The following is a 23307-nucleotide window of genomic DNA, read 5'->3' on the forward strand; positions in this document are numbered from 1 at the left end:
CTTACAAGTCTGTTTTGATACATGTCATTCACCTGAGGCAATTTCCTTGCTGATTATAATCTAGCTTTGAATATTCTTCCTATCAGTCTTTCAAATTTAACGTGTCCTTAGAGCTAAAGTTGTCAAGTATGATGAGAATTTCTTTTTCCGATTCTTTCTATCATATAGGGGGAGGTGATAGTGATAATGTCACTGGGCTGATAATCCAGATGCCCCATGGCTTGGACAAATCCCACCATGGTATCTGGTGAAATTTGAATTTAATAAATCTGCAATATGAAGCTAGGCTCATTTGTTGAATGTGTGTATATGTGAGTCTGTGTGTGATCTTTTCTCTCTCTCTCTCTCTCTCCCCCTCCCCTTTCCCCTATCTCTTTCTCTCTTCCACTTCTCTCATTTTCCCATCATGCTCTATCCCACTCTCGAACACCCCCTCTTCACCCCCTAATTCAGTGCTCAACTTAAAGAAGTCACGTGCTTTTCCTAAACTTCATTTTCACTGCCAGCATGTCCTGTCATTGCTGCCTTAGACTTGGACAATATAACATTCTGTGGATAATGTTTGCAGCTTTTTGATTTGTGAGTTGAAAGGAATTTATGAGTGAATTTCTCTTCTGCAGGACCTGCTGGAGCTGCAGTATGAAGGTGTGGCCGTCATGAAGATGTTTGGCAAGGCCAAAGTCAATGTAAATCTGCTAGTTTTCCTCCTGAATAAAAAATTCTATGGCAAATGAACCATCCACACTGGCAATTCTGACAGTCAAATTCATACTAGAATCTTTCCTTTTCATTAATTAAATAAATATGAGTCCACAGTCAATGGCAGGGTCACAGAGATATGGAAATTGTCAATTGTATTGCTTTTTTAAGGAAAACATATCACAGTATTGGACCAAAACAGATTTCCGCCATTGTACTTCCTAGACAAGAACCAAGCTGCCTTGCTGTTCTCAATAGTTCTCAGTTTCGATTTCTAATTTTAAGAAGTTGGTACAGAAAAATATTTTACAAGAAAATGGGTGCATGTGGTTCATTTGCTGTTGAGTTACTTTGTTTTATTTAACACTGCACTTAATTGGATTTCTGAAAAGGTAATAAATACAGTAATCCCAGTTTAAAATACTCTTAGCTATAGCTGTGTAACTGCTATGAAACTAAGATACTTTACACATTTCCCAGTTGAGGGTTCCCCATCTTCTTTAATAATTTTAACGTAATTGTAGCTTATTTCTTCATATCTTGGATTATAGATTTTCTGGCAGTCAGACTGCAAATGATTTTGTCTAATTTTCTCACACACTTAAGTCAAAGTGAAGAAAAAATAGCAATCCAGTTATTATTCCAGTAATTCTTCGACAACTATCAGGGGATTTAAACAAACTCTTCAAATAAAAACCCTGGTCAAGCAACTTTCCATTTTCAAAGTAACTTTTTGCTACTTTGCGATGTAACTTTTAACGTCATGTTTGTGGTTCGAGCAGGGCAGATACAGCACATTAACAAGAGTAGGCTGCTAAAATTTTCAACACAAAACCAGCAGAAAAATCCTACTTGGAGCCAGTGTGATGATTTTGGTTAAGTGCAAAATAGTTTTTTTTCCTCCACTTCTGTCTATTGCTTTGCCTGTAGTTGGACATTTCTGATTAATGCCTTCTAGCCTCTAAGGGAATGAGGATCTTTTCAAGTTTGATTTTGTTTTTGTTAGGTTCATATTCAAGGAAATGCCTTCATCTAAATTTAGACTCCATAGGATACCAGATGTAAAGCTTTTTGAGAATATTTTAGTGTAAAATCTTTGATGCTTCTTGATTCAAAGTTGTGCTTTTAATGGGTGACAATACAGGAGTCTCTTAATTCACGTAACCAGGTGCAATACATTTCGGAAACCCACTGTTTGTAATATCCTTATGTTCCTGGTGCATCTCTAACATAAAAGCTTTATAACGGAGACATTCAAGGAAAGTATCTGTCTGAGTAACTCAGGTCTACATTGAAACCTAAAAATGCTGCTTATGTATAAGAAACCAATACTTCAAATTGAGTTGTGCATTACAAACTTTTATGTAATGCTGTTTGCTGAACTAAATGGATCATTTGACTACCACAAAACACGTTACATTGTTGACAAACTTTCTTAACCAGCAAATAACCCCATGCACCTTTCACAGCAATAAATCCTCAAGTCTTTCAAAGTGAGTATTCTAACTAGGGGTTACATGATGCTCTGTTTGTTACATGCATATTAGTTTGAAAATTTGCCTGTGATTGCCCAATAATAAAAGTCTACAGTATAGATACAAATTGAATTCTATAATATTGATGTTTATCATCTAATCTGATGGTTTAACTTTCTGTTATCGGTGCAGACATAGCTTTATGAGCTGGTGCAAGTGAGCAAATTGCAGAACTAGAACTGTAGAATTATAAATTACATTTGCTGTAATCTTTACTCATGTATTTTAGTTGTGATTTTGAAACAAATTTACAAGACCCTATCATTTTGATTATTGATTTTTTAAATAAAAATGCTGCAACAATGCGGCTTCAATTTCTGTGTTACTGGGGCAAGGCAGCATTGACTTGACCTCCAAGCACACATGTTCCCATTTTGCTTATTTAGTTTGAGAATAATTAAGATTAATCATTTATTTAAATAGTTGGCTTTAAATGCAGTGTACAATTCCAGTAATGAAAACATTCCATTTAAGATATTCAATGTAAAAAGTTAAAATATTATGATTTATACATTACAAGATAATAAAGATGCACTACTGCCTAATGGCCAAAAATATATTTCCAGCCAAGGTGTTACTACCTGTAGAGTGGTAATAAAATCATGATTTTGCCTCTAGTGATTGATTTTATGTATGTCATTTCAAACCGACACTTCTGTGCCTTTTGTATGTAAACTGCTCAGTCCCCATGGTGTTGGCTATTCTTTTAAAACCAAAATATTGGGATCTTGTTTGGCGACGTTGATTTTTCAATGGTTGTCTGCCTTGTCAAATTGTGTAAAATAAATCTTCTGAAAGAATTTCAATTCTGTGACTTTGTTTTCCTTCAATGTAAAACGCCAGCATGGCTTCTTTGTGATGATTTTTCATCTATTTTGCAATTTTTATTTATCAGCATGCAGCTTCTCCCATATATATCTTCCAATAGGTACATTTTACTTTTCTTTGATTGCATCTGACCCCATATGATTCAATGTTAAAAGTTTGAGATGGAGCCATGCAGTATTTTGCACAATTGCCAGTTCCTCCTGCCCTAACTTTAAATCCAGTAAAGCAGATAATTATAGCCCTGACGCAAGTGATTCACATCCCAACCTGTTAATGAATGACAGCTGATGGTAGCAGCCAATTTGTGGTTCTGTTTTTATGACCAATTGAACTTCCTTACTCCGCTGCCTGAAGCCATTGCTTCTTTGTCTTATAAGAACATAAGAAATAGGAGCAGGAGTAGGCCATCTAGCCCTTCGAGCCTGCCCCTCCATTCAATAAGATCATGGCTGATCTATGTATGTTGTAATTTTATCGTAATTGGAAGAGAACATACTTCTTCCCTAACAATTTGAGCAATTTTTTTCAATCTGCACATTTTAGGAATATAGTCCAGTTGAATACATTTTCGTGAAACTATTGGTAAACATATTGTTGTCAAATTACAGGTAAACAATGCCACACACAGTCTCCTACTTTTGCATTGTAGTAAGATCAGGAGCTGAACCGTTCTACCGTGCCCCCTTCCTACTCCCACATAAACTGAAATGTAATCAGTTTCTATCCTGTAAATATTTGCAGGCCTAGAGTTATTACATGGTTCACTTGATGGTCATATTGTCATCTCAATTGTTTGTTGGCACTGAATGCTGAAAAAGAACCCCAACAGATTGACAGTCATTTGATCTTTTGGCCACTTTACGAGCATCTCAGTCATGTTCCAAATAATAGAATATGAAATATGTTCCATGGAGCTATGTTTAAACATTCACTAAACTGTTTGGATTGGGCGCTGATTTAGCTCAGTTGGCTGGTTGACTGGTTCATGATGCAGAGCGCAGCCAATAGTGCGGGTTCAATTCTCATACTGGCTGAGGTTATTCATGAAGACCCACCTTCTGAACCTTGCTCCTCATTTGAGATTTGGTGATCCTCAGGTTAGATCATCACCAATCAGCTTCCCCCTCCAAAGGGAAGATCAGCCTATAGTGGTTTGTGACGATTACACCTTTACTGTTTGGCCCTCTTCAGGTATAAATATCCAGGAAAATCTCAACGTGCTCGAAATCAAACAAATGGAAATGGTTGGCAAATAAATCAGCATCTGCAAAGGGAAAACACCAGCCTGAGGTTTTAGATGTGAACCATTCATCAAACTCCTGGGCAGAATTTATTTTCAGGCAGGCTTGGGGAGGCAGAGAGCTGTGGCCGGTGGGGCGGGGAGGGGTGCTGCAGGTTCCTTGAAATTATTCCACCTGCCACCAGTCCATTAGCAATTTTATGGGAGAAAACTGAGGCCTAGGACAATCCCTAGGGGTTGCACCTCCTACTGGCCCCCTTTCCAGTGGCACAGTGGTTAGCACTGTTGCCTCACAGCGCCAGCGACAAGGGTTTGATTCCTGGCTTGGGTCACCTGTCTGTGTGGAGTCTACACATTCTCCCTGTGTCTGTATGGGTTTCCTCTGGGTGCTCTGGTTTCCTCCCACATTCCAAAAGACATGCTGGCTAGGTGCATTGGCTGTGCTAAATTCTCCTTCAGTGTACCCAAACAGGTGCTGAAGTGTGGCGTCTAGAGGATTTTCACAGTAACTTCATTGCAGTGTTAATGTAAGCCTACTTGAGATACTAATAAATAAACTTTACACCATTCCAAATCAGGCACCCTCTCCACATGGCCTTGCCATCATGGCGCCTCCCCTAGTGTTCCTGCCCTGAGCCAGCAAATTGGTTCCATGGGCTCCTGCATTGAAAATGTTATGAGCAGGTACAAATAGTCAAAAAGGCTGCCTTTATATCGAGGGGATTTAAAATACAAGGATGAAGAAATCATGCTTGATGTATACAAAGCCCTAGTTAGAACACACCTGGGAATACTGCTAGCAGGTCCAGGCACCTCACCTTACAAAATGAAATGATGGACTTGTCACCTACTGTTGTGGAGGGTGCACATTGTTTGAATAATAGCCTAAATTTTCAAGACTGGCAACTGAAGAAAACAGTATGGTAGCACCTTAAAATGTAAAGTAAAACTACTTCCAAGTGATTTAAGTACATATGACATTTTAAGTCTGACTTAAATCAAAATGGTTTATAAACCATCTGAAGATTTTAAGGTGCACGCTTCAATTATTCAATAAAGTGACTCACTATCAGCTTAGCTAAATAATTCTTGGAATTATTACAGGGCTGCTTTTGAGGTCAGCACGCTTAGAATCACACGAGCGTTAAGTGTTTATTCTTCCTCTTGCAGGTTTCTAAGAAAATAGTTTGTTTTTGTTTCAAGAAATCGTACAGCAACATAATGAGGTTTGTTTTGGGTGGATTGGCACACTTATTGAATCCACAGTACTGTGGCGGTATCTGTGACTTCAATCACTTTATTGCAGAGATGCTAACATTCCACTCCTTTTATGAGAATTGAATGATATAAACCTTTGGCCCAATCTGCCTACTCATGTAATTACGTGCTTTTCACTGAAAGGATAATATTGACTGATGATCTCAGCCTTTCAGGTTGATATGTAAAGAGATGACCTTGTTCAACCTCCAAAACATACTGTTGTAGCTGTTAATTCTCAGATACTTTCGGCCAATTTGCACAGTCCAAGGTTTTACCGTGGTGCCCTTTGCAAGATGGACAATGGGCAAACACAAATAAAGGGTCAACAAGTTTATTAATAATAACACTGCTAACCCTTAAATTACCCACATAAAACAAGAAGATACTCCAGATTCAAGTATACTACCCGCAAAGATGGTTTGGTTAAAAGTGCAGGCTCAATTCTCTGAGTTCCTCTGGTCCATCATCATGACTTCTTCCTTCCTACTCCGGTCAGTTTCCTGAATGGTCAAGGACACCTCCCTCATCGCGTCTTTGCTGCTGCCGCCTAAAAAACTGTCCCTTTATCCCCCTGCCTGCTTGCCTTTCCAAAAACCTCTCTGGCTTCCAACCAATGAGGTCCCAGGAGGGCATTCCAATACCCAGTGGGTTTCTTGATGTAGAGATGCCGGTGTTGGATTGGGGTAAATGCAGTAAGAAGCCTTCCAACACCAGGTTAAAGTGCAACAGGTTTATTTGATAGTAAACGCCACTAGCTTTTGGAGCACTGCTCCTTCGTCAGGTGAGTGGGGAGTTCTGATCAGAAACAGAACTCCCCACTCACCTAACGAAGCAACAGCGCTCTGAAAGCTAGTGGTGTTTACAATCAAATAAACCTGTTGAACTTTAACCTGGTGTTGTGAGACGACTTACTTTCTTGATGTTTGCCTGACAGGACACCAGGGTCTGCCCCCAGGTGTCCATCTCCATGCTGTTGCTTACAAGAACTCTGTGACAGAAAATCTGGCCCAATCTGGGCTTCTAACAATAGGCCGGTGCATTTCAATGGGGTGCATGATCTCCTGCTAAGCATCAGTAGTGTGCAATGACCTTTGACGTGTCAGGCCCAGACATGTTTATGTATTTGTACAATTGGCCTCCCCGAGGTTTGACTGTGTTTGATTTTAATGTACCCAATTCTTTAATTTAGGATATCCAATTTTATCAGCCTTAAAACTAGGCCCTGTTTCTATTACCTCAATACAGACTGCCTATCAAACATGGGAGATCACAAGTCATTATCACTGGCATTCCTGAGATATGGTTGTTGTGCAAAGCACATTCATATATTTGGCAGTATTTCTGAAACTGAGTGGTGGCACAGTGATTAGCGTTGCTGCCTCACAGTGCCAGGGACCCGAGTTCCATTCCCGGCTTGAGTCACTATCTGCGGAGTTTGCACGTTCTCCCTGTGTCTGCATGGATTTCCTCCGGATGCTCTGGTTTCCTCCCATAGTCTGGAAAAACGTGCTGTTTAGGTGCATTGGCCATGCTAAGTTCTCTCTCAGTGTACCTGAACAGGAGCCGAAATGTGGCAACTAGGGGATTTTCACAATAACTTCATTGCAGTGCTAATGTCAGCCTACTTGTGGCTATTAAATAAACTTGTAAAAAATTGGATTGTGCTGTACCTGGGGTTCCATCTGGGATTTTACAGTGCGTCTGGCCGTTGTAAATTTGAAAATCCTACAGATCACTCACCCTGCTCAGGCCTTTGGAGGGAAAAGTGGAGAGACACCTCCACCACTTGTTGCCTTTCCTGATCAGATTCCCCATACCTCTTCAGTCTGCATTCCCCTCAGTTGTCCCCTCGCCTCCTGCCTGTCCAATATGAATCTCCATCTTCTTCTCAACTGGGGCCTCTTGTCCTGCCCCTGCACTGAGACCACTGGATATATCTTTGTCTTGGGTTCCTGGGGATATCTGTAGTCCCAGTATTACCCCTCAGTGGCACTGCTGGAACTACAGAGCTGCCAGTTAATTGGATTGGCAAGTACTCTCCAAGACAGGACTTACGAATGAGGGACAGAAATCCTGTCTGCAACTCATTCACATTCCTCAGTGTTAAATGGCTGCAGGTCCACCAATATCAGCAGGGATACGCTCACGTTTTCAGTGGCGGAGCAGCAAATACTGCCATCCATGGTTTTGGTCTTCATCTCTTCCAACCTCAATAACTTCAATGCTTTCTTTTACAGATTTCCCATCATTTACCCATGATAAGCTCCTAATCATTATTCACTGACACCTCCCTACACATCACCCAGGTTTTAGGTAATCTGCACTAGTCCCTGGTCCCTCGACCTGTGAAAATTAAATTCTTTGTCTTCATCAACTACAATCCCATTCCATTGCCTTCCTCCAGTACAATCTCCACCAACCATATACCCTTTCAAACACACTGTTCCTCTGAATTCAGTCTTCTGCATCATTCCGCCTTTCATCCACCTTTGGCAACTGAAAGGTTTACAGGTGGATTGGCCAGACTAAATGTGTCAAAATGAATTAGCCATGGAAACTGTGTGGGACCACAGGGATAGGGTGGAGAGGGCTTGGGTAAGATGCGCTGCCAGAGAATCAGTGCAGACTCGATGGGCCGAATAGCCATAGTAGGGATTCTATGATAAAACAATGGCCCTACTCTGAAATTCACTTCTTTATCCTCTCAATTTAATATAACCCACCTCTTTTGTCTAACTTTTAGTTCAACATTCTCAAATAGCCTAGTTTTGGAATGATATCAATTTCCCTTGCAACTATTTGAGAAACTCCTAGGATGTTTACAAAGTGTTGGGTAATGACCTGTCCAGCTGTATTCCAAAGAATACAAGAGTATGTGGCATAGTGTAGAACCACATTAAATACTCAGGAAACACTTCTTTTCACAGCGTTTCATCTTCTGAAGTGAGTTGCAGTTCATGCAGAGAGTGCATACATTCTCAGGAAGTGAGACAGATGTCTGTCTGGCTGATATAATTATAGATAGTGATCGGTAAGTTCTGAGTAAATCCATCATCCAACACTATAGTCACATGGAACTTGCTTGATCTCTTTCAAAGTTTGGAGAGAAATTTCCTCGAATTTCTTTTTCGAAATGGTTTTTCCTCCCCTAGTGCCTGTTGGACAGAAAGGGTGGGGAAGGAGCGATGCTGTATATATAAATTGTTGCACATTAATCTGGGAAAGGCTCAGAAGACCAGCTGGCCTTTCCCAGCCATTTGCCATTTTTAACATTCATAGAATGTATATAGCATGTGGACTGCAGCAATTCAACACGGCAACTCACTGCCACCTTCTCAAGGGCAACTAGGGATGGGCAACAAATGCTGGCCAACCAGCGACACCCATGTTCCACGAATGAATATAAAAAATATATAGTACTATTGACTATTAACATTTTATTGTCAGGTCTCTTTTCCCCCTCAACAAACCACCCTGTAGAAAGTAATCTTTGTCAACACATTGTCAAAAAGATCTGTTGTGAGTTATCTGCAGCGCTATCTCTTTGAGACCCGAGGTTGTTGATCACACTTGCCCATTTAGAGTCATAGAGGTTTACAGCATGGCCCTTTGGCCCAACTTGTCCGTGCTGCCCTTTTTTTTAAAACCCTAAGCTAATCCCAATTGTCCGCATTTGGCCCATATCCCTCTATACCCATCTTATCCATGTAACTATTTAAATGCTTTTTAAAAGACAAAATTGTACCCACCTCTACTATTACCTCTGGCAGCTTGTTCCAGACATTTCCCATCCTCTTTGTGAAAAAATTACTCCTTTGGACCCTTTGTATTTCTCCCCTCTCACATTAAACCTATGCCTTCTAGTTTTAGACTCTCCTACCTTTGGAAAAAGATATTGACTATCTACCTTATCTATACCCCTCATTATCTTATAGATCTCTATAAGGTCACCTCTCAGCCTCCTACACTCTGGAGAAAGAAGTCCCAGTCTATTCAGCCTCTCCTTATAATTCAAACCATCAGGTTCCGGTGGCATCCTAGTAAATCTTTTCTGCACTATTTCTAGTTTAATAGTATCCTTTCTATAATAGGGTGACCAGAATTGCACACAGTATTCCAAGTGTGGCCTTACCAATGTCTTGTACAACTTCAACAAGACATCCCAACTCCTGTATTCAATGTTCTGAACAATGAAACCAAGCATGCTGATTGCCTTCTTCAAAGCCATATCTGTGTGATGAAAACACCCAAACTTCCTGCAATAGGCAGCCAAAAGGGAAATGCTATGAGACACACAGGAAAGAAAAAAAAATGAGGAAATGAGTCTCTCAGTAAGTGATGACAGAGTCCACAACATTCAAAAGAAGAGCAGATGATTGTATACAAGATGATTCAGGGAACCCTACACGAATCCAGATAAACAACAATTAACACAACACAAAGACTTGTGTAGCTGGGACCATAGGACCATAAATAAGATGTAGGAGCAGAATTAGGCCATTTGGCCCATTGAGTCTGCATGGATTGCTTAAGATCACACAGTGGCCAATTTGTATAATCCATTAATAAAGTACAATTTGCTTTTAAATATCTGTTTAAAAGATGAAAAATCCATAAATTAATGGACCCAAATAAGGGCAGCATAGTAGTACAGTGGTTAGCACTGCTGCCCACAGCGCCAGGGACCCGGGTTTGATTTCCATCTTGAGTCACTGTCTGTGTAGAGTTTGCGAAATCAGAGGATGCTCGGTAGTTCTTAAGACATCTCACACTATTAAGGGTGCCTATACTGAAACCATAACTTACTGTGGTGAGTTTAGTCCATATCGAAAGTGTCAATACAGAACTTCATTACTTTCAATATATTTGAATGGGGAGCTAGATGGTGGGATGCTGTTTGTGTATAGAATGGTACATCTCAGATTGCAATTTCTGGATTTTCACTTTTAACTGCTTTTGTGACAGATTTATACATAAATGATAGTAAATGTTATTAGCCTCAAAGTTATTTTTTCACAGTAAACTCGGGCCAATGCATCTTGTTTATAATGATACATATGGCAGTTATAAGGAACATATTTTAGGGGTTAGGGTTTACCTCACTTGGCTGCACAGCTGGTTAGCGATGCAGAGTGATTCCACCAGCGTGTGTTCAATTGGGGCAGCATGATGGCACAGTGAGTAGCACTGCTGCCTCACAGCTCCAGGGACCTGGGTTCGATTCCCAGCTTGGGTCACTGTCTGTGTGGAGTTTGCACATTCTCCTCGTGTCTGCGTGGGTTTCCTCTGGGTGCTCAGGTTTCCTCCCACAGTCCAAAGAAGTGCAGGTTAGGTTGATTGGCCATGTTAAATTGCCCTTAGTGTCCCGGTTAGAGGGATTGGCGGGGTAAATATGTGGAATTACAGGAATAGGTCCTGAGTGGATTGTTGTCGGTGCAGACTAGATGGGTTGAATGACCTCCCTGTAAGAGTTCTACGGATTTCTACCGGCTAAGGTTACTCACGAAGGCCTACCTTCTCAACCTTGCTCTTCACCTGATGTGTGGTGATCCTCAGGTTAAATTGCACCAGTCAACCTATTGTCATCTGGGACTATCATAGAATCATAGAATCCAACAGTGCAGAGGACCCATCGAGTCTGCACCAACCACAATCCCACCCAGGTCCTATCCCCATATCTCTCCATATTTACTCACTAATCCCTCTAACCTATGCATCCCGGACACTAAGGGGTAATTTAGCATGGCCAATCAACCTAGCCCGCACATCTTTGGACTGTGGGAGGAAACTGGAGCACCCGGAGGAAAGCCACGCAAACACAGGGAGAATGTGCAAACTCCATACAGACAGTCACCCGAGCTGGGATTCATACCCAGGTCCCTGGAGCTGTGAAGCAGCAGTGCTAACCACTGTGCTACTGTGCCGCCTTATTATGATGACTTTGCATTACTTTTATGAAGAGGTGACAGGGTACCTGCTGAGAGGATGTTTCCCTTCACGGGAGAATCTAGAACAAGGAGGCACAGTTTAAAAATAAGTGGTCTCCCATTTGAAATGGGGATGAGGAGGAATTTCTTCATTGAGGGTTGTTTGTGTTTGGAATTCTCTATCTGAGTGGAGACTGGGTCACTGAATATATTCAAGGTTGAATTAGACAGATTTTCAATGGATAAGGATTATGGGGGTCAGGCAGGAAAGGGCAATTGAAGCCACCTTCAGAATTAGTCATGGTCTTATTAAATGGCAGAGTGAATTTGAGAGGCTGAGAGGCCTATCCTACTTCCTATATCCTTGGTTGGCAACGGGGATACATTCTCATGTGATGTGAATTTATCCGGTGGGATTTTTGTGTGTCAAGTGTTTTAATTTTTGAAGTTTGGAATTTTTTTGGAGATCAGAAATATTGCGAGGATGCTTTAAAATGTAAAATGTGCTTCTTTTACTGAGAGATTTTTTAAAATATGAACTGTCAAATCCAATGTTTAAACTTTTTTTGATCTGTAGTACATCTTTTGGAAATTGTTTTCAATTTCACTTGCTCTGGACAACAAGTGAGCTGGTGTAGGCTCAAATAATCAAGAGTAGATCCTTGGGAATTAGCAGAAGCAATGTCTCAGTGAGAAGTATTGGAACTTACAACTGACAAAACGTATTGGAGAATGTCAAGCAGACGTGATAATTATAAAATAATCGTATCTAGTGTCCTAGCTGTACAGATGTGCCACATCATGTTGTGTAAGGCATATCATAGAATCATAGAAACCCTATAGTGCAGAAATAGGCCATTTGGCCCATCTAGTCTGCACCAACCACAATCCCACCCAGGCGCTACCCCCGTACCCCCATATATTTACCCACTAATCCCTCTAACCTACGCATCTCAGGACCCTAAGGGGCAATTTAGCATGGCCAATCAACCTAACCCGCACATCTTTGGACTGTGGGAGGAAACCGGAGCACCCGGAGGAAACCCACTCAGACACGAGGAGAATGTGCAAATTCCACACAGACAGTGACCCAAGCCAGGAATCGAACCTGGCTTCCTGGTGTTGTGAGGCAGCAGTGCTAATCACTGTGCCGCCCCCTTTGTTAAGAAAGATGAATCTAGTATTGAGGACAGGATCATTTTTTTGGGGCTCCTGAGTAATTATTCTGCCCCAGGATGATGTCCAATATTAACGGAACTACGTAATGGCCATGCTGCAGTATCAGGAATAAGGATGCTGACCAGAAGTTACCCCTGGTGGCCTGGTTCTGATTCCCAACATCATAGACTTGGTGAAGCAATGTGACCTGTGCCAGGAAAATGAAAACTCTCACCCTCAACCTCCCGACACCCACGGGCATGGCCCGGCAGGCAATGGGTGTGTGTGTGTGCGTGTGGACTTTGAAGGTCTCTTTATGGGTTCCATGTTTTTAACCGTGTTGGATGCACACTTCAAGTGGTTCAAGATGCACCTCATAAATTCCACAACGTCTCAGGCTACGATTGAGAAATTGCGGCAAAGCTTCAGCACAGACGGAATACCGGATGTCCTGGTTTCCGATAGCAGCATGATCTTTACTGGTGGCAATTTCTAGAACTTTGTGCTTCCCAATGGTATCCAACGCATACAGGCTGCATCTTATTACCAATTGTCAAATGGACTGGCAGAACGGGTGGTTCAAACCTTCAAAACTCACATAAAGAAACAACCAGTACGTCCATGGAGACCAAGTTGCCACAATTTTTATTTGATTGCAGGACCACACAACACACAACAGGGCCTGCCCCAGCAAACCTTTTGGTTGGACAACAGCTTTGTACAGATTGAACCTGCTGTTCTCAAACTTGGCGCAGAGGATGGATTCCCTGTAGAAAAACAAAAAAAAATTAAGTTAAATTCATTTATTAGTCACAAGTTGGCTTACATTAACACTGCAACGAAGTTACTATGAAAATCCCCCCAGACGCCACACTCCAGTGCCTGTTCGGGTACACTGAGGAACAATTTATCATGGCTAATGCAGCTAACCAGCACATCTTTGGACTGTGGGAGGAAGCCGGAGCACCCGGAGGAAACCCACGCAGACACGGAGAGAACGTGCAAACTCCACACAGTCACCCGAGCCAGGAACTGAACCCGGGTCCCTGGCGCTGTGAGGCAGAGTGTTAACTACTGTGCTGATTCTGCAAGCACAGAAGGAACTTTTGCAATGGGTGATCTGGATCACGAGAGAAACTTCAGGGATGGTCCCTAGAATCGTTAAGGAGAAAATGGGACCAGTATCAAAGTCCAGGGTAAAACCTTGAAGAAGCACTTGGGCTATCTCCGAGTCAGAAAGTGCCACACTTGGGCTATCTCCGAGAAGGCCACACTACTGGCCATGGAGATGGCTGCTGCCAGTGCCGGCCCTCAGCTCAGAGCTGACTCTGCATTGGCTCCTCCGGATAGTGAATGTACGGATTCGGAGGTGGGGGCTGAAGAAGTGGACCTCTGGGCTGAAACAGAGCCTGCGTTGGTAACCATGCAACTCTCCCTCTGGGAATGAAGGTCCACTCTTCAATTAATGCTGCCTGATCCAGCCCTGTCTTCGACCAACCTCCAACCGACTAAGTGACGGAAAGAACTTCCTCACAGCACAGTTGCCGGGAGAGATATGGATCATTATGAAGTGCTTTAAAGGTTAGTCATGGCATGAATCATTTCCAGCCTCCCAGATTGCCTGGATCCACTACAGTTTGCCTATCGCTGCAACAGGTCCACAGCAGACACCATTTCCCTGGCACTGCACTCAACCCTAGAACACCTAGGGACACTTATGTCAGATTCCTATTTATTGACTACAGCTCAGCCTTCAACACCATTATTCCTACGAGACTCATCTCCAAACTCCGTGGCCTGGGGCTCAGCTCGTCTCTCTGCCACTGGATCCTGAACTTCCTAACCTACAGATCAGTAAGGATAGGCAACAACACCTCCTCCACGATCATCCTCAACACTAGTGCCCCACAAGGCTGTGTTCTCATTCCCATACTATACTCCTTCTTCACCTATTACTGTGCGGCCAAATTCCCCTCCAGTTCGATTTTCAAGTTTGCTGATGATACCACTGTAGTGGGTCAGATCTCAAACAATGATGCGACAGAGTGCAGGAAAGAGATAGAGAATCTGGTGAACTGGTGCAGTGACAATAATCTCTCCCTCAATGTCAACAAAACAAAGGAGATTGTCATCGACTTCAGGAAGCGTAAAGGAAAACATGCCCCTGTCTACATCAAAGGGGACGAAGTAGAAAGGTCAAGAGCTTCAAGTTTTTAGGTGTCCAGATCACCAAAGCCTGTCCTGGTCCCCCCCACTACTGACACTATAGTTAAGAAAGCCCACCAATGCCTCTACTTTCTCAGAAGACTAAGGAAATTTGGCATGTCAGCTACAACTCTCACCAACTTTTACAGATGCACCATAGAAAGCATTCTTTCTGGTTGTATCACAGCTTGGTATGGTTCCTGCTCTACCCAAGACCACAAGGAACTACAAAAGGTCGTGAATGTAGCCCAATCCATCACACAAACCAGTTTCCCATTCATTGACTCTGTCTATACTTCCCACTGCCTCGGCAAAGCAGCCAGCATAATTAAGGACCCCACACACCCCAGATATTCTCTCTTCCACCTTCTTCCCACAGGAAAAAGATACAAAGTCTGAGGTCATGTACCAACTGACTCAAGTTCAGCTTCTTCCCTGCTGCCATCAGACTTTTGAACAGAAATACCCTGCATTGTTGATTTTTCTCTACACCCTGGCTATGGCTGTAACACTACATTCTGCATTCCCTCTTTTCCTTTTCTATGAACAGTATGTTTTGTCTGTATAGTGCGCAAGAAACAATACTTTTCATTGTATGTTAATACGTGTGACAATAATAAATCAAATCAAATCAAACCTGAGAGGGAGGGATGTTCTGATGGCCATAAGGAACATGGGGAATCATTGATAGATTTCCCCGTAGGCTTCATAGAGAGCAGGTTTCCTTATTGAGCAGGCAGAGGCTACAAGAGAAGCAGTCAGTGGGGGTTTTCAAACCTGCTGCTTGACTGGGAGCAGCACTGTCAGCCCCGAGATGTAGACTGTCTCAGTGTAAACCACACAGCCTTTCTCTGTGCTGCACAATAAAGGGTGTTGGTGACGGGAAAATGGCATTTGGCTACATTTACAAAACTGGTTCCAGTGATGAGAAACTTCACTTTAACCTGGTGTTGTGAGACTTCTTACTGAGAAACTTCAGCTTGAGGATAGATTGGAGGAGTTAGGACTGTTCCTCTCGGAAAGAAGAAGGAAAAAAGGAGATTTTAATAGAGGTGTTCAAAATCATGAGGGGGCTGGACAGAGTAGATAGGGAGAGACTGTTCCCGCTTGTAAGAGAATCGAGAATGAGAAGGCACAAACTTAAAGTGATTCACAAATGAAACAAATATGATGTGAAGAAATGTTTTTCACCTAGTGGCCAGAACTCCACCACCTTGCCCACCATGGAATTGGAGCAGGCAAGGGTCCAACAACTGAAATCCCCCATTGACCTTGGGTGGGATTTTCCAGTCTTGGCCAAGCGAGGCCGTAGGATCCTGCCCAGTGAGTGGTTTGGGTCTGGAATGCACAGCCTTGTAGCATGGTGGAGGCAGATTCAATTGAAGCATTCAATAGGGCATTAGATGATCACTTGAATAGAAACAAGACACAAGGGGAAAAAGGCAGGGGAACAGCACTAAGTTATAATGCTTATCTGGAGGGGCAGTTCAGACACGGGCTGAATGGCCTCCTTCTGCTCTGTAACAATTTTATGACTTTGTGAACATTGTACCTGCCGAACCTTGTACTTAACCTGATTTCAAACATTTGTTAGGCCAATCACTTGTAGCACCCCTTGTCCTCTGAAGCTCAGAGCAAGGCCGTTAAGTTAGAAATGAAAGAGGGCGGCAAAAGATTGAAGCTACATATCATCGCATCCATGAATCAGCCAGTTCTTTCATCCAGACCCATAGATTGCTCTTTTTTTCAGATAGGATAGTCACCCTCTGGCTTACCACATCCTCCCCATTCCCTCAGTCATTATTCACATTAAAGTAGTTAGACTAAGCGGCAAAGGCAGGGTTCTGGATCTTGGCTGACCACATCAAAACAGATCACAATATTGCAGTTAGATTTTTGAGTTCTCTGCTAACCACAGGACAAAGGTGCCAGTGAAAAGACAAGGTATGAAGTAATATAGTAATCCTGACTGCAATTCAGAAGCAATTAGCATTGGTTATGAATTGCTTTGTGTCTTGTGAGCAAACAGTACTATATAGACGCTTACTTATTTCCATCCTTGTTTTTGTAATTCCCTTACATTTGTGCTCCAATCCTCTGTTTATGAAGCCAAGGGTCTAATAATTAAAAAAAAAGCCTCTCAGCTTGTTCTGCCAACATCAGTAATTGATGGGTATGCATCCTGAGTTTCTCTGTTACAGTAAGAAATCTCACCACACCAGATTAAAGTCCAAAAGTTTTATTTGGTAGCAAACACCACTAGCTTTCGGAGCGCTGCTCCTTCATCAGGTGACTGGGAGTTCTGATCACAGAATTGATCAGAAATCCTCACTCACCTGACAAGGGAACAGGGCTCCGAAAGCTAGTGGTGTTTGCTACCAAATAAACCTGTTGGACTTTAACCTGGTGTGGTGAGATTTCTTACTGTGTTTACCCCAGTCCAACGCCGGCATCTCCAAATTGTTTCTGTGTTACTCCAGCTCCTTTATAATTGTACTGTTCAGTTTATATTGACTCTCCTCATGGACTCAATCGCTGGAACTCATAGATTCCCTATAGTACAGAAAGAAGCCATTGGCCCATTGAGTCTGTACCGACTACAATTCCACCCAGGCCCTATTCCCACAACCCCACACATTTACCCTGCTAATCCCCCTGACGCTATGGTCAATTTAGTATGGCTAGTCCACTAACCCGCACAACTTTGGACTGTGGGAGGAAACCAGAGCACCCAGCGGAAAACCCATGCAGACACGGGGAGAAAGTGCAAACTGCACACAGGTACTGTCCCAAGGCCAGGATTGAACCTGGCTCCCTGGCGCTATGAGGCAGCAATACTAGCCACTGTGCCACCATGCCACCGAATGGAAACGTTCGTTGACTGTGGGCAGGACTTTCTAGACTCGGATCGAGTGAGGCTGTAAAGTCTCGCCCAGTGAGTCGAAAGATCTTCTTCAGTGCTGTAACAGTTCGATGAATCCTCTCTCTTATTAAAATACATCACTTCATGTTTATCTGCATTAGACAAGACATACTTGCCATCTGCCTTCTCAGTTCACCAGCCTGTTTTCCAGAAGATTGTAACTATCCTTCTCAATATTTACTAAGTTTCCAAGTTCTGTGTCATTTGTGAACTTACAAGTTGCAGCTGTGTAACTAAGTCCAAGTCATTAATATTTATCAAGAGGAGCAGTGGTGCTAATACTGCGGATAACACTCCCTCCAGTTTGAAAATAACTGCTTTCTGTGCCTTAGACAATGTTGTATCCATATCTCTTAGGGATCATTTCTCAGCCTTTTGGCTAAGATCAAGTGTAGTATTGACATGCTGTACTTGGTTGAAGTCATTAGTTACATTTCAGCTCCATTTGAAGCAATTTTTAAAAGCGGCATCTCGGCCTTTTGGCTAAGATGCAAATGAGATCAAGCCTTGGAGGAGGAGCTATGCCTACTCCAATCAGCTTGGATCATGTAGATCAAGCCCAAGACAGGAGGTGAGAGCCCTGTCGTGTCAGCTTGGATCAGGAATGTCCCAACTTCTTGGGACTCTGAATGGGCTTTAATTTGACTTGATTGGATTGGAATAAAGTAAACAAAAAAAAATGTTGTATCCATATGTGGTAACAAAACTCCGTGCAGCCAAACAGCTGTGAGATCACAATTGTTCATTTACAGGAAGGAAAGACTATTTACAAGAATTCTTTACAGTAAAACTGCACTATCAAAGCTGTCACAGCCTGTTCTTCCAGTTCCCAACTGCCAGTTTTAAAACCTGCTCTCCAGCTCCAAATCGTGTGTGTTGCCATCCCACTGGTCGGGGAGTCATATGGTTCCTGAGATCTGCCGAAATCTCAGATGAGAAGATCATGTGATCTCAGGGTTAGCCATAACGTCCTTTCCACCTTCAGGTCCCCTATTATAAAGATCTTGACATCAATACTACAGTCTATCAGGGGATTTGCGTTTACATTGAGAGTGATGGAGTATCACTGGTTGGGGTTTCACTTTGGGGTTTGTCTCGCTCCAGCGAGTTTCCCCATTGGCTTCTGTTGTTTCTTGAGCTTCATCATACAATCGTCATAGAATCCCTACAGTGCAGAAGGAGGCCATTCGCCCATCGAGTCTGCACTGACAAGCAACCCCACCCAGGGTCCTATCCCATATTTACCCCACTAATCCTTCTAACCGACATATCCCAGGACATTAAGGGGCAATTTAACATGGCAAATCAGCCTAGCCCGCACATCTTTGGACTGTGAGAGGAAACCAGAGCACCCAGAGGAAACCCACGCAGACATGGGGAGGATATGCAAACTCCACACAGATGGAGGGATATAGGAGACTGTTTTAAATAAGGCCTTGGGGCGTTCCTGGGAATCAATTAATTCCTATGGACCTTCCAACATATTTTCTGGCTCACTTGTTTTACTTTTGAGCTTCTGGGGATTCCCTTGAATGTTTGCTTAAGATGCGCATGTTATTGATGTTTTTCTCTTTTAATCCACAGGTGCTTCGGTCTGCCTTGTTGTCTAACGAGGGGCATACACACGGTGGGTTGTGCGTGGGCTGCTCTTGGATGTTTCGAGAGAAGCCTAGTGCTTCATGTCGTTAGTGTGTGCTTAAACTGGACCAGATGCTGGGCAACACGACAGCTCAGTGACTATCACTGTTTGCTGTGCAGACACATGGATTTGGGCCAGTGTCCGCGGGAGTTTGCGCATTCTCCCCGTGCTTGCGTGGGTTTTCTCCGGGTGCTCCGGTTTCCTCCCACACCCCAAAGATGTGCTCTTAGGCTGATTGGTGTAACAAATTGTCCCTAAGTTAGTCTCCCCTCAATCTGGTTTCCAATATGGAATGCCATAAGCATAGACAAAGGTCATGGGTGGAGAGGGGACTCACAATGTTAAAATGGCGGCACGGGCTCGTTGGGCCGAAGGGCCTGTTTCCCGTGCTGTGTTGTTCTTTGTTCTTTTGTTCTTTGTATCATTTGTAACCATAGCAAAATTTAAGTTTAGTTATTAAGGAGCCTTACATTCACACTGCAATGAAGTTACTGTGAAAAACTCCTACTAGCAAAACTCCAGCTCCTGTTCGGACACACTGACGGAGAATTTAACATGACAAATGCACCTAACCAGCATGTCTTTTGAACTGTGGGAGGAAACTGGAGCATCCGGAGGAAACCTACAAGGGGAGAATGTGCAGTCTCTGCACAGACAGTGACAGAAGCTGGGAATTGAAGCTGGTCCCCAGTACTGTGAGGCAGCAGTGCTAACCACTATGCCACTGTTTGAAGTGGATATATGATTTAAAATTATATCAACTACTGCTGAGGTCTAGTCACTACTCTATATGGTAGTTATGTTTTGGAGACTTTTTTTCAATTTCAACTCATGTGTCCACGTTATGTACATATTCCTGAATATGGTGTTTACAAGAAATGAACAAAAAGCATGTTTGACAACATGCCATAAACAATGATACAAAGCTCTATAATTATGAAGTCAGACGGTGACTTGCACATCCAGTTTTTATGACTCAGAACCACTGCCACGAAGTATTTACCATTAATTGATCCTTTGACCGTGGGGAAGTACTCTGTCTATCTACTGTATCCAAGCCTGTCATAATCTTGCAAACCTCTATCAGGTCTCCTGTCATCTTCTGACACTGAATGAAAACAATCCAAGTTTGTTCAACCTTTCTTCATAGTCCATATCCTCCAAACCAGACAACATTCTGGTAAATCTCTTCAGCACCCTTTCCAATGAATCAACATCCTTCCAGTAATGTGGTGATCAAAATTGTACACAATTCCCCAAATGCAGCCTAACAAAGTCTTATACAGCTGCAACATGCTTTTCCAGTTCCTATACTCAATGCCCAACCCATGAAGGCCAGAATGCCATACACCTTCTTGACCACCTTGTCCACCTGAGTTGCCCCTTCAGGGAACTGTAGATCTGCACACCTAGATCCCTCCGCATGCTAATATTTCTAAGGGCTCCACATTTACTGTATACTTTCCTTCTGCAGTAGACTTTCCAAATCGTATCACCTCACATTTGTCCGGGTTCAATTCCATCTGCCATCTTTCGGCTCAGGTCTCCAGCCAATTTATATCCTGCAATATCCCCTGACAATACTCCTCACTATGCGCCACTCCCCCAATTTTTGTATCGTCTGCAAATTTAGTAATCAGACCACCTACTTTTTCCTCCAAATCATTTATATATATTACAAACAACAGATGCCCCAGCATTGATCCTTATGGAACACCACTTGTCACAGACCTTCAGTTAGAAAAGTATCCTTTCTGCTTTTTATGCCCAAGCCGGTTTTGTACCCATCTTACAAGCTCACCTCAGATCCCATATGACTTCACCTTCTGTATCAGCCTGACATGAGGAATCTTATTGAAGGCTTTACTAAAGTCCACGTATACAACATCCACTGTCCTGTCCTTGTCAATTTTTCTTGTCACTTCCTCAAAGAGCTCAATCAAGTTTACGAGATGCAACTTCTCCTACAAAACCACGCTGCCTATCACTAATATGCCTACTTCCTTCCAGATGTGAGTACATCCTGTCCTTAAGAATCTTCTCCAATAATAACCCCACCACTGATATAAGACTCACAGGCCTGTAATTTCCCAGATTGTCTCTTCAGCCCTTCTTAAACAAAGGACCAATGTTAGCTACTCTCCAATCCTCTGGTATTTTGCCTGTGGCTAAAGTGGATACAAAGATTTTGGCCAAGGCCTCAGCAATTTTGTCCCTTGCCTCTCTCAGTATTCTGGAATAGACCCTATCTGGCCACCTTAATATTTTTTAAAACCTCCAATACCTCTTCCCTTTTTATCTCAACAAGCCCTAGGATGTCAACATCCTCCTTTCTGCACTCAACATCCACCACATCCTTCTCCTTTGTGAATACGGATGCAAAGTACTTGTTAAGGATCTCACCCACTTCATATGGCTCCACATGCAAATTCCTTCCACTTTCCTTGAGTGGACCTACCCTTTCCTTGACTACCCTCTTCCTCCTTATATATGCATAAAAAGCCATAGGATTCTCCTTAATCCTGCCTATCAAGGACATTTCATGGCCCTTTTTTGCCCTCCTAAGTCCCTGTTTAAGCTCTTTCCTGCTATCTTTATAATTCTCAAGAGCCTTATTAGTTTTCAATTTCTTGAAATTTATGTATGCCTCCTCCTTCTTTTTCACTAAGCTCACAGTTTCTCTTGTCATCCAGGGTTTCTGAATCTTGCCATCTTTATCCTTTATTTTTATGGGGATTTACTAGTCCTGAATTGTTAAAAACTGACTTTTAAAAAAACTGACATTTAAAAAACTCCCACATAACAGATGTGGATTTACCCTCAAACAGCCGCCCCCAGTCTACATTCCCTAGCTCCTGCCTAATACTGTTGTAGTTAGCCTTCCCCCAGTTTAGTACTTTCACTCTCGGATGACTTCTATAATTTTCTACAAGTATCTTGAAATTTATAGAATTGCGATCACTGTTCCCAAATGGTCCCCCACTGAGACATCAATCATCTGTGCGGTCTTGTTTACCAGCACCAGGTCTAAGATAGCTGCTTCCCGATTTAGACTACCTACATATTGCCTCAAGAAGCACTCTTGAAAAAACTGAACAAACTCTGCTCCACCAAGTCCCCTGGAATTCATGGAATCCCTGTCTATAGAATCATAGAATTGTAGAATCTTACAGTGCAGAAGGCTCTGGCTCATTGAGTCTGCACCAATGTCAATCCCAAGCAGGCCCTATCCCTGTAACCCCATGCATTTATCCTAGCTAGTCTCCCTGACACTAAGGGGCAATTCTGCACGGCCAAGCCACCTGACCCGCACATCCTCAAACTGTGGGAGAAAACCAGAGCACCCAGAGGAAACCCACACAGACACGGGGAGAACATGCAGACTCCACACAGACAGTGACCCAAGCCAGGAATGGTGAATCCGGCTCCCTGGCGCCATGAGGCAGCAGTGCTAACCACTGCATCACTGTGCTGCCGATGGGGATGTTAAAATTTCCCATCACACCATAGAAGATAGGAGCAGGAGGAAGCCAATTGGCCCTTCGAGCCTGCTGTGCCACTCATTACGATCATGGCTGATCATTCAACTCAATAGCCGAATCCTGCTTTCTCCCCATAACCTTTGATCCCATTCATCCCAAGGGCTATATTCAGCTGCCTCTTGAATACATTCTATGTTTTGGCATCAACTACTTCCTATGGTAATGAATTCCATGGGCTCCCCTCTCTTTGGGTGAAGAAGTGTCCTCTCATCTCCGACCTAAATGGTCTACCCCAAATCCTCAGACTGTGACCCTTGTTCTGGACAACCCCATCAGCAAGGACATCCTCCCTGCACTTACCTTGTCTAGTCCTATTAGAATTTTAGAAGTTTCTATGAGAGCCCCTCTCAT

The 23307-nt window shown here is 42.8% G+C and overlaps 1 protein-coding gene and 1 non-coding gene across 2 annotated transcripts in view; both read left to right on the forward strand.

Moving 5' to 3' along the window:
* The window catches only part of iqgap2 (IQ motif containing GTPase activating protein 2), a 323133-nt gene extending 320099 nt beyond the window's left edge, over window positions 1-3034 (forward strand). The window contains exon 38 of the mRNA XM_080189314.1: window positions 621-3034. Within this exon, the coding sequence (XP_080045440.1) occupies window positions 621-734 (114 nt within the window). The 3' untranslated portion in view covers window positions 735-3034. The remainder of the gene's footprint in view (window positions 1-620) is intronic.
* A 15100-nt stretch (window positions 3035-18134) lies between these two features.
* LOC145343563 (U2 spliceosomal RNA) lies at window positions 18135-18332 on the forward strand. Its single transcript, XR_013886725.1, has one exon. It is a non-coding gene; the product is annotated as a U2 spliceosomal RNA (small nuclear RNA).
* Window positions 18333-23307: the final 4975 nt, after the last annotated feature.

This window comes from Carcharhinus amblyrhynchos, chromosome 5 (assembly GCF_965287045.1).
Source record: "Carcharhinus amblyrhynchos chromosome 5, sCarAmb.v2.hapA, whole genome shotgun sequence".
Classification (NCBI taxonomy): Eukaryota; Metazoa; Chordata; class Chondrichthyes; order Carcharhiniformes; family Carcharhinidae; genus Carcharhinus; species Carcharhinus amblyrhynchos.